The 12,159-nt window shown below is 38.3% G+C and overlaps 2 protein-coding genes across 2 annotated transcripts; both read left to right on the top strand.

The window, feature by feature from the left end:
* Positions 1–2,992: 2,992 nt before the first annotated feature.
* LOC308294371 (troponin I, cardiac muscle-like) lies at positions 2,993–5,437 on the top strand (the record flags this gene model as incomplete). Its single annotated transcript, XM_080737103.1, has 4 exons — positions 2,993–3,178; positions 4,355–4,444; positions 4,698–4,856; positions 5,351–5,437. The coding sequence occupies 4 exons, from the start codon at positions 2,993–2,995 to the stop codon at positions 5,435–5,437; spliced, it is 522 nt and encodes a 173-aa protein (XP_080593229.1).
* Positions 5,438–8,240: 2,803 nt separating this feature from the next.
* On the top strand, positions 8,241–11,618 carry LOC308294015 (troponin I, slow skeletal muscle-like; the record flags this gene model as incomplete). Its single annotated transcript, XM_080736712.1, has 5 exons — positions 8,241–8,276; positions 8,790–8,921; positions 10,327–10,416; positions 10,523–10,696; positions 11,532–11,618. Exons 2-5 carry the CDS (start codon positions 8,817–8,819, stop codon positions 11,616–11,618), a joined length of 456 nt encoding a protein of 151 aa, XP_080592838.1. The 5' UTR covers positions 8,241–8,276; positions 8,790–8,816.
* Positions 11,619–12,159: the final 541 nt, after the last annotated feature.

The raw sequence follows: 12,159 nt of genomic DNA, 5'->3' as shown, positions 1-12,159 counted from the left end.
AGGTGGTGGGGCAGACAGTCCATTGCACTACTAAGCAAAGCTATCACCAGATGATAAACCTCACCCCTACATGGTGTGTGTGTGTGTGTGTGTGTGTGTGTGTGTGTGTGTGTGTGTGTGTGTGTGTGTGTGTGTGTGTGTGTTTGTGTGTGTGTGTGCGCGCGCGTGCACATACTTTGTCATGACCTTCGCAGGAGTACTTATACTTGAACACTTTTTTCTTTAAAGTATTTTTTCATGTCTTTTGAACTCTATTGCTGAGTCTCTCATGTGCACAACAGTTTTAATCTTTGTGGCATGTCAGCCCTTGCTATTGTTCCATAGCTTATCAACACCACATGACACAGGGCAGAATATCTGATAATAGCTTTTAAACTATATTGTAGTTATTGTGTAATGTGTAGAATTCAACTGTGCAGAACTATACGTACAACAGCGTCATCGTACACAATTAGAAATAAATCATCTCAAAGGGTTTGAGAACATTTATGTCTATACGTGCAGTGTTGGAAAAAATATTTTACTCGGGTAAAAGTATCAATAATACATGCAGAAATACTCTGTTAAAAGTAAAAGTCCAGAATTCAAAATGTATTGTAATCAAAATGTACTTAAAGTACCAAAAGTAGAAAGTACTCATTATGCAGAATGTTCCATTTCACAAGTTGTCGAATGTAAAATATATTCAAATATTTTGAAAATAGCAGATCTACAAGCGCATTGTGAGTTTGTAGATTGGCTATTTTCTAATGTATATAGGGGCTGAAGTGGGTAATGTATGTTTTATAATAATAATCAAAATCTACAAAGTAACTGGTTACTAAAGCTTTCAAATAATTGTAGTGGAGTAAAAAGTACAACATCTGCCTCCCAGATGTAGTGGAGTAAAAGTAATACTCCAGTAAAGTAAAAGTACCTCAACATTGTACTTAAGTACAGTACTTGAGTAAATGTACTTAGATACTTTGTGTACTGTATGTGTTGGTGAGTGCAGTGTTGGCTGTGGACCCATGAGAAAAACATGCACCACGAGTCGAGGGCAATTAAAATAGTGAGGCGTCAGACGTGATATGGGAGGCTATTTTAGCAAGCCAATCATATGCAGCTATGAATTCATGGTTCATTAAAAATGATAAAGTGACTTTTCCTTTACTCCCTGAGGTGACACTGCTCTTCCTCTATCTCCTATTTCTCTCACCTTTAAGGTAATTCTTAATACAATAACCAACCTTACATTATGATGGATGAAGTTATTTATTATATGAATATAACAGTCAATCAAATGTTTTATAGAGCATTGAACTTGGGCAGGTTTAACAGTTCTTATATTACAAGACCTTGGGACAAGTGCAGGAACAGTGCAGTTTCTTGAGTGCTTGCCTCTACAGTACATCTGTGTGTTTGACTGGGACAAATGGAGCCGTGCTAATTTGAGGGGATTAACTACGCTTGTGTGTCACCATGGCCATGACACGGCTACAGCTGCTTGTATGCGTAAGACAATCCCTGCTATGCTCCTGCTGCGTGTTGGGGTTTTAAATTGACTTTTTGAATAAGGCTCTGTGGCTTCCACTGGTCTGACACTTCTGGGTCCTTGGTGATCTCTCTTTTATCCCCAAGCAAGGAAATGTAAGATGAAGCTTAGACCCTGCCAGTATTGTAGTGCTGTCCAGTTGACCCACTGGGTTAGCTCAAATGTTGGGATGATTGGTGATGATGGCTTGCTTGCATGTACTGGCAACCTCTTTCATGGGGAGCAAGGCTACGGAGTGACTAACTAAAATTGTCTGCTGCATTACAGCGACTTACAGTACATTGACACCTTGTCATAGCAGCTTAGTTTAAAAGGGACATACTACTATACTTGGCTGTGTCAGCATATACCTGTAGTGTACTGTAGATAGATAGACAGACAGACAGACAGACAGACAGACAGACAGACAGACAGACAGACAGACAGACAGACAGACAGACAGACAGACAGACAGAGAGGTCAGACATATAGGTCAATAGATCTATCCGACTATACTGCATAAAATGCATTGACTTTACAAATTTCAATGTATGAACTGATTCACTCAGAATCAGTATCAGTGACTTATACTGTACTATTAGTTAATAGATGATACACCAAGTTTCAAGTTCTCAGTACATTTAGATTCAAGACTTAAAAACTTTATTTTGCCCAAAACATAATCAATTATAATCAGTTCTACCATAGATAGATAGATAGTTCAGTAGCTAGCTATTATGTTTCTCTGGCATCATAATAGCCACAGCTGTTATCTTGGCTATAGTGAAGCATGGAAACGATGTAGGCTACTGTACTCAAATGTCGCCATGCAACATGGCAGTCCACCTTGGCCTTTGATGACACAGGAACTGTGTCCTTAAGGAGCCTAAATGATGACGTTGTTGTTGATGATTACAGACTCGCTAAATAGACTGAAAAGTCAAAGTGACTGTTACATTTTGACAAGCTACCCTTTTTGTCTACAGGGATTTAATCTACAGCCATGTCTGAGGGGTGAGTATAACATTAACCGTCTCCTTAAGGGAGTGAAGTTCAATTAACATGCATAGCATGTGTGTGAATTAAGTCAACTACAGTAATATTACTTTTCCTTTTGTGTCCTGTGTTGCCGATGAAGACCGGTGAGTAAAAACAGATCTAACAGCATTACTACTACTACAATGTACAAAAGATCTACATTTTACATTGACACACAATAATCTGGATTCTACTTTTAATTATTTTATTTATCGAAAATGTTGTGGTGATAATCATTACCCTGAGAATATATCATTTCTCTGTCTATCCCAGAAAAAGCCGGTATATTCAGCCACACGCCGACTGCATTTGAAGGTAGGCCTCACATTTTAGTAAAGGTCTAGTCAGTGTCTAGGTCCAGTGAAATGTACTGTCATGAAACTGTACCTTTTCCTATGCAATTATATTCTAATAGTTTTCAATCAACCAATAATATCCAAGATGTCTTTGAAAAACGATGGTGCTAGTTCATCAAAGAGGCTGTCCAACTTTCAGACTAAACTGCTGAAGAAAGCTGGAGCTATGCTGGTGGTTGAGGCGGCCGAGACGAAAAAAGCTAGAGAGACTACTCTGAGTGAGAGAGTGCCTCCACTCAAGCTGACTGGCATGACTCTTGAACAGCTCCAGGTAATCACACAAACTAAGGGTGTGACCAGTGATGGAAGAACTTTTTACATAAGTAAAACTATTGAAGAAATACTGTATGTCTGTTACAAGTACAAGTTCGGTATTCACAATTCACGGTTGTTAAGTACCAAAAGTAAAGGTACCGTACTACCAATTATGCAGAATGTCCCATTTCACAAGTTATCATAGGCCTATATAACATTTATAAAAACTAGAAAGATGCAAGTGAGGTTGCCCTGACGCGAGTCACACTTGCAAATATCTCTGTATCTGTCAGTCCTTGTCTTGTCCCTATTTGAGCGTTGCTCATAGGCGATTTTATAGGGGGGGCAAGGGGAGGGTGCTGATTGGCCAGGCCAGTTCTGATCTATTAATAAACACTTCCGATGCCAAAAACTTAAAAATGTAAAAAGGTGCTGCTGCGGCGGCTGGTGAGCGGGAAAAAAAACGTCATATTCCATGATGCATCTCGGCCGCCATCATCAGGAAGCGCGTAATCTCCATAGACTCCTATTCATTGCTGCTGCAAAGAAACAGCTTTATCTCGGAATCTTTCTCCAAAAATGCTTCGATCGCAGAGAACCGTTTTTTTTTCCACGGTGACACTAGGCCGCGACGGCAGCCGCAGTTAGAATTTCCGTAGTAAACATCCCGGATTTAGTGAATTCCCACAACATGGATACGTTCGTGGCTTCCGGGGCTCTTCAAAATAAAACGCAGTGAATGCTGGCACTCTGTATCCAAATAATTACATGATTATTTTCCTGTTTTTCCCCCAATTGTTCATTGATTCATCAAGCTATTTGCTGAGTTCTCGTACAGATTTGTCTTTTGCATACAAGTGTCAGTAGGCATTGTAAATAGATGTGTATGAAATGAAAGCCATCTAGGTACTTATAAAAAGGCATTCATAAAGTGACCACCATCAATGGAAATCTCTCCTTTTGATCTACCTCTGAGATATATTGAAAATACTTGAGTAAAGTAAAAAAAAAAGAAAAAAAAAAGAAAAACTCAATTTGTAGAAATTGAGTACAGTAGTACTTGAGTAAATCTAGTTACTTTACATGGAACTTATGTTCATGGAACTTATACATTTAATACATTTTTAAAATAAACTTTCATAAAATAATGTTTTATTTTTAAGGGGCATAAAATTATGTTCTTTCTTTCCAGCATCTCTGCAAAGAACTGATAAATAAGAGTGATGAAGCAGATGATGTAAGATATGACATGCAAGTTAAGGTTGCGAAAAATGACAAGGAGGTAAGTTCAATTGAACTAAATTGAAAATGACTGCCAATTACTGTTCACTTTACTAGCATAGACATGTCATAGTCTTGTTCTTTATTGTTTGTTTTGCATTTAGTTATGCCCACTGCAACTATTGCACGCCCAATCAGCCAGTTATGCTAGCTATGGTTTTGTCTTGCAGTTTTCTAAGTGATGGGAATACTCAGGGAAAGGGGGAACTGAGGCCAAACATGTTTTAGGATTTACCTTGATGCTTGATGCACAGATTCAGGCACTCAGCTATAAAGTCAACGACTTGAAGGGAGCAAAGAGACCAAACCTGAAGAGGGTGAAGAGGGCTGCTGTAGACATCAGCACCCCTGAAGTGCCCTCAAAATCTGACTTCAAGAGCAGCCTAAAGACAGTGAAGAAGGGCGAGGACAAGGTAGTGTAAAGTTACTGGCTTAGTTACCATTGAGAAACGACCGATAACTAAAGATGAATTACTCCATCGCAGAACACTGTCGCTTGCAAATAGATCTTCTAAGCAAGCGGCAGGTTGCATTACGGCCTATAAATTAACGAACCACATTAATAAGTAACTACATTAACCCATTATTTTGGGCAAATTTGAAAAAATAAATAATAATAAAAAAAGAATAGCACTCTAGCCCACAACATGTTGTATCACAATGTGTTTTGAGTTTGTAGAGCGGTATTTTTCGTAAAGTATATTATACAGCTGAAATGTTCAGATACACTTATACTATATGTTGGTATGTTCACTGTTGAGTGAGAAAACAATGTTGAACATTAAGAAAAACATCTATGGACCACCTAGTTTGAGGAACACTGTAAGCAACCAGTAAAATGCAGATTATTAGACCACGAGAGATGGTTAAAAATGGTCAACATCGATAAACTGTGTCTCAATTTCAGAAAGAGGAGGTGACTGATTGGCGTAAAAATGTGGAGGCCATGTCTGGTATGGATGGCAGGAAGAAGCTGTTTGATGGTGGAAACTAGAAATATAATGACGCTACACAAGGTACCCCAGAAATGTCTTTATTGCTCTACATTGCAGTATGCACATACGTACGTTCAGTAGAACCTTCACTAGGATGACTCTAGAGCTGTGACTATCCACGGGTTTCCAACGCCCCATAGTGCATTGCGCAGACGTTGTACCGAGCTTCCGGCGCCGCAGCCGAGTGTGATTTACAAGCTCACAACGGGTTGCATCTGCGACGCGAGCTTGTATGTCTGCTGTTAAATAATCTCCAGTAAACTCCCGCGGAAACAGGTGGATACAGTACATTATTTTCTTGGGGATGTGGGGGATGGATTAGTCTGATTAACTGTTGTATTGACTATTGGTCTATTTATGCTACAGTATTTAAAGATGAATGTATTTTCCTTTTCATGTGCATTGTGTTGTGTGTCATATATTCAACTCAACATTCTCTGTAGATATAAGTACAATGAAAAGTTGAGCCTCTTCAGAAGTATCTTACTTTTTTTTTTTTTTTTTTACATTTTTCTACTCTTTATTTCAGATTTGTTTTTCAAACTCACGGATGGAGGTCTCCAATAGAGCTGAAATCAGCCAGTCAGCCATGATCAAATTTACAAAATGTCTCCTGGAGGAATTAATAAACAAACAAGCAAAGACATTCAAGATAGGTGCATTGTAGGTGGAAAAATATATTTACAAAAAGACAAATTATTATTACGTTTTTGTTGAGCTTGACTAAGAATTCCACTAATAAGCACATTGTTTTAATAATTGTTCAGTAAACAAAATATTGTATATACTTGTTTCTAAGAGGACGGCGATTAGTTTTTTTGCATGAAAGTGCAATATAAATATTACACAGATAATCCTGTCATTTGTAATGTACACAGTTTGCTTTCAATACATTTCTTCTGTATTAGGCCACACAAATGCTGACTCTGTATTATGGAAATGATGGTTTCTCTGAATAAACAATTTAGAGTTATATCATGTATTCAATACTCAGTTCCAGATTAAAAAATAATGGAAAATGTCACTGTTTGTGTTTCTTTTGATACTGATATTGTTGCTGTCGGGCAGAAACCGCTTATCTCCATATGTTAACTTTTTGTTTTTTTCATAAATGAATGCCAAACTTAATCATACTACAGTGTCACACAAACGTAGCTGATCTGCAAGCTGGAAACGTGTCGCTTCTCTTCACATTTTGAGCTTGTTGAACTTTTGATGTTTTTGAAAAGGACATATGAGGTTTCCATCCAACAGAGACGATATGCACATCACAGTACATGATCTAGAGAGTTTTCATATACTTATATTGCACCACCGCAGAATCTTACATCATACACTTTATTTTAATTTGAGTAATATATAAATGTAAGCTTGTTCTACTGTTGCACTCTGGATAATGTCCACAGTTAAATGCCCCAGATGTAGTCAGTGTAAATACCCTGTACGTCCAGTCATGCCTTACTGTTGTACAACTTATGGTATGTCTATGTTTATGGCTGCTCAGCCACAGCAAAGAAGCCTACACTCTTCCTAATGTCCCCCCCTTCAAGCATTGAGTAATGGGTGCACACTGCACAGAGCAAAACTCAGCATTGGGGAGATGCCATGATACAAATGTGCTTTGATGCTATACATTGACTGTCAGTAAAAGAGGGATCTATTTTAGTGAGCCACTCACAGAAGGCCATTATACAGTTGGAGCCATAAAACTTTCCTTGGCTTTATACTGTATCCTTGTGTATCCAGTGTTGTCACAGACTGCACACCTTGCCAGCTTTTTCTGAAGAGAAAAAAAAGGTATGTTTATTTATCTGTCATGATGGTTATGATAGGGTTTAAGGGTTGTGGCTTGGAGATGGAATGTGGCATCTAAGGGATAATGGCTTTGGATCATTAACAGGTACTTTGTTTTTACAGCCAATGGTACAGAATGAACACCTAATGTTAGAAAGTGTAAATCTCCCAGACCATTAATAAGACAATTAAGTGTCCTCTTATTTTGGATAATTTACATTTAGGATTATAATACCCAAAAACAACTAAATATGGAAAGGGACATTTGACCTTGAACTATTTCCCATACAGTACTGTATATTATTTTATACTCTATCAATGACATTAGTTACAGTCAGTTACTTAATACAAAATATTCCCAAAACCCATTTCATTTTCCATTGCTACATAATGAAATGGCACTGCCCAAGCCAACATGTCACTTATGGATGCACATTACTGCTGTTTATTTCAAGGATTAGTGTCTGCTTGTTACCATACCATGGCTCGGATTTCTCAAATCTCTTAACTGCCTCACTCAATCAGGGACCATGAATTTGACTGTGCGGTATGCACTTGAAGGGCATTTTTAATATGGTTTTAAATAAAGCAAACATTTTGATTATGACACCATGTAGGCTATAACACTTTTTAGAAAAGTGTAAGTGAATTATTCTTCTTCATTTCAGAATACAGACTTTCAAGCATGTCTGAGGGGTAAGTTAAGAGTTTGACAAAGTAGGCCTACTATAAATTAACATTTAGGAAATTGCCTTTCATTCTTCATATGGTTATCATTATCTCATAACATTACTACTGTAATTCTGTGTTGTTTTCTTTCTCCTTCAATCTTTTTTTAATGCTGACATTCAACCACACAGACCTGTAAGTTATATAAATGCAGTGCAACTAAGCTTAACTGGAGAATCTTCATTTAGAAAGCAAGTTGAAAGATCATGAGCTATTTCAGGAAACCATGCTTTGTTTTTTCCTTAAATCCTTGTCCTCTGTTCCTTTTTCAAGAGAAAGTCTAAGATCTCTGCATCTCGCAGACTAGCTCTGAAGGTATTTTGTCTTCTGCTGCTGCACCTTCATTATTAATGGACTAACATGCAGCTCTTACATCAGCTTCATAACGAAAAGACAAGACAACAGTGTTGATTCCATCCACTAAAACTATGACAAAAAAACGTTCAGCATTTCTTTTCACTGACAAAAACTATATAAACACTAAGCTATGATGACTAAAACTAAGAGTAAATATATTGACAATTCTTTCAACAAATAAAAACTAAACTAAAATATTAGGGTGGGACAAGTGGAAAAGAGATGTAGTAGTACTAAAAGACGATGTGAGCTTGTAGATTGTCTATTTTCAGCATGTAACCAAGTGTTAAATCAGCCATTACGACACCATCAACGTCCACCCAAACACATTTTAATCGACTAAATCAACTGTAGATTTAGTCGACTAAAACTAGACTAAAACTAAAACATTTCACAGATTTATGACAGATAAAATGTGACTAAATGTAATTTTATCTAAAAGACTATGACTGCTTTTGATAATCCTTTCAGACAAAGCTGCTGAAAAAGGCATTTTCTATGTGGGAGAAGGAGAAGGAAGAGAAGCGCTTAGAGAGAGAGACCACTCTGAGTGAGAGACTCCCTGCACTCCAGCTGTCTGGTTTGACTCTGCAAGACCTTCAGGTATGTGTATGGAGCAGTGGCGGAAATGTTTTACTGAAGTAAAAGTATCAATACCATTATCTAGAAATCAGTTAAAAGTAAAGGTCTGGTATTCAAATACTTGCAGTACCAAAAGTTACAGTAAATTAGTCATTATGCAGAGTTTCTCATTTCACAAGTTTTCACGTTTTCAAAAAATATAAATAAATAAATAATAATAACTTTTGAAAATAGCAGTTTGGCTATTTTCAAATGGCCAAAATGTATATTTCGGCTGAAGTGGTTACCATATGTTTTGTAATAATCAAAATCTACAAAGTAACAAGGAAAGTTTTCAAATACGAGTAAAAGTGTAATATTTGCCCCTGAGATGTGGTGGAATAGAAGAAAAAGTACTGAAAATTTGAAATACCAGCAAAGTAAAAATAAAACTGAAAACTGTACTTATTACAGTACCTGAGTAACTGTACTTAGTTACTTTACAAAACTAGCATGGAGGACAACTTCTCAAATGCTCTGTATGGTTGGATAATGGATTGCTTACCTTTACAGCTATAAAAAGCATCAGAGCTAGTATTTGTTGTCTTCTACACTTTAGATATTTAGCTGACACGCTTATCCATAGCAATCTACAAGACATCAGAAGCTTATTCTTTATAATTACCTTCTTTATAAGCAGCTACAATATGCTGTATATCCATAGAAACCATGGGTAGCTATACTGTATTTGTTAAGTGAGATATGTTGAGTATGGAAAAACATTTGTTGTTGGGTTGGTTTGGCTTGACATGCACTTTAGTTTGCCTCCAGAACATCTTTGAAATAAAGCAGCTCTGTCAGTAAGAAGTCCCAAGCCGTAATGTTGGAGTCCTTGACCTCCACAGCAATCTAACATTGTACAGTAAATACCAGTAAGACTCCCTTATCGGGAGATAAGCGACAGTCAGGTCGCATATGTTATCTGCAAAAAGCAACCTCATGGTGGCGCTAAAAAGGGGCATGTGATAAATCAGGGGCTGAGGTTGTGGTTTGCCAGCCAAGGAGTGTTCAAAGTTTGGCACGGATAGGGGCAACGGTTCCGGAGATAAGAGTAGGGCCAAAAGTGTGACGTGACGTGACGTGACGTGGCGTGACGGACAGACTGACTGACTGACGGAGGGACTGATAGACAGCCGGTGGAGGTTTTTATAGTAACTTGCGACCTGATGGTCGCAATGAAGCACAACGTTAAGGCCTTTGCACACATGGGTCTGACTTTCCGCGCAGAAAAAAATTACGATATTGTCAGAATCTGGACAGATTCCGACCCGGTGTGCATGAGGTCATAGAGACACTATGTGTTCATTTATTGTCAGTTTTTCCGTGCGGAAAATCGGACGCTGTTTTCAAAGGCAATAATGCGTCCTTCGATCTGCTCTATTCCCAGGCTCTGTGTAAGGAACTGCACCGGAAGATCGATGTGGTGGACGAGGAGCGCTATGACACTGACCTCAAGGTGACCAAGAATGACAAGGAGGTACAGTAAGTCATATTTTCTTGGTTATTAATGTATCGTGTGCATGTTGTAAATTCAAGGAAAATCCTTTTTTTTTTAATGATGCTAATTATTCTGTTTCGAAAAGATCGAGAATTTGATTCGGAAGATCTGTGAGCTGAAGGGCTCGATGAATCGACCTGCTCTGAAGAGAGTGAAGGTGTCAGCCGACGCCATGCTGGGAGCTCTGCTGAGCAGCAAGGTCAAAGAGTCTGTCGACTTCAAGGCCAACCTCAAGACTGTGAAGAAGGAAGAGGAGAAGGTGAGGATTACTAAACCACATGAACCCTAGAAGGCAGACCTTTACTGATCCTGTGGAAGATTCTGTTTCAGCTTCACCCAGCTGATCAGGGGTTAAGTGTCTTGTTCAGGGACACGTAGGCCTGTCACAATTATTAGATAATCGTCTAATCGCTCGCAATTATTTTGTCATAATCGTTTCCATGTTGAAAGATTTTCATATATTTTCAAACATTTAAAAAAATAGTGGAAATAGCAGATCTACAATCTCACAACGCATCACATTGCGACGCGTTGTGAGCTAGACTAGTAGATCGGCTATTTACACTATCAATGTTCTTTTTTAAGTGTAAAGTTGTCAAATATGTCAGTCATTTGTAGGATGTGTCATAGCCATGTGCAACTTCGAAGTCTAAAAGCAAAACAGAAATGTAATTGTCAACGACAAAAACACAATTAAATCATTAATCGCAATTATTTAAGTGACAATATATCGGCATGTAAAATGTCATAATTGTGACAGCCCTAGGGAGGGACACGTCAGCATACTGGGCGGGCCGGGAGGCGAACTGGTGACCTTATGATTACCAGACAGCATCGCTAAGACCGTCCCTAGCATCCCTATTCGGGGCATGTCATAATAGTCAAACATTGTGTGAAAAACTGAAAATATAGGCAAACATTCGATAAAGAGATTTGGTGTAGAGGGAAAAAAAGGAGGGAACAATTATCGACCCCTGAGGGACCCAAAAAGCCCAAAGAAGTATGTAGAGTTGTTGTGGTTATGGTACTGTATAGAATGTAATCCACACGGACTATGAAAATATGAACATGTATTATTTCCTTCCCATGAACAGAAAGAGGAGGTGACTGACTGGCGCAAGAATGTGGAGGCCATGTCTGGTATGGAAGGCAGGAAGAAGCTGTTTAATGCTGGACAATAGATGCATGTTCATGGACAACAACCCCATTACGGACTCAAACATACAGTATTTTCCTCATGGACAGTTTCTCCAAGAAAAGAGCATAAACAATTACAATGGACAAAAGGTCATCAGACATTACACAGGTACAGTAGCAAACCTGCTGTATGTAGTGTATTAGTGTACGGTTTTATTGAACACCATACCTCATATTTACATCCAACCTTGAATCTGCTTATTAGATAGAACATATTTTTTTCTATTTGTTCCTATTCATATGCTGTCTTGCCTGATTCTTTATAATTTAATGGTAAACGGTAATGTAAACGGTAATGTGGCTTGTGCAAATGTGTGTGTATATAGCACATGCATACAAGAGTCCACAGTTCCTTGGGGTGTTTTTGTCACTGTATTATGCATATACAGTACATGAAATTAGTCCTCTGCCTTTACCCATCCTACAACAACTAGGACCAGTGAGCTGCTGCTCACTCGAGGAGCCTGCGCTCGGGGAGCAATTAGAGGTTATATGGGCTGTATTTTGATTGTCTTAAGTACCAGC

The sequence above is a fragment of the Nannobrachium achirus genome (assembly GCF_963921795.1).
Source record: "Nannobrachium achirus genome assembly, chromosome: 11".
Lineage (NCBI taxonomy): Eukaryota > Metazoa > Chordata > Actinopteri > Myctophiformes > Myctophidae > Nannobrachium > Nannobrachium achirus.
The sequence above is the reverse complement of the archived record's forward strand: the minus strand, read 5'-3'. Positions and strand labels throughout refer to the sequence as shown.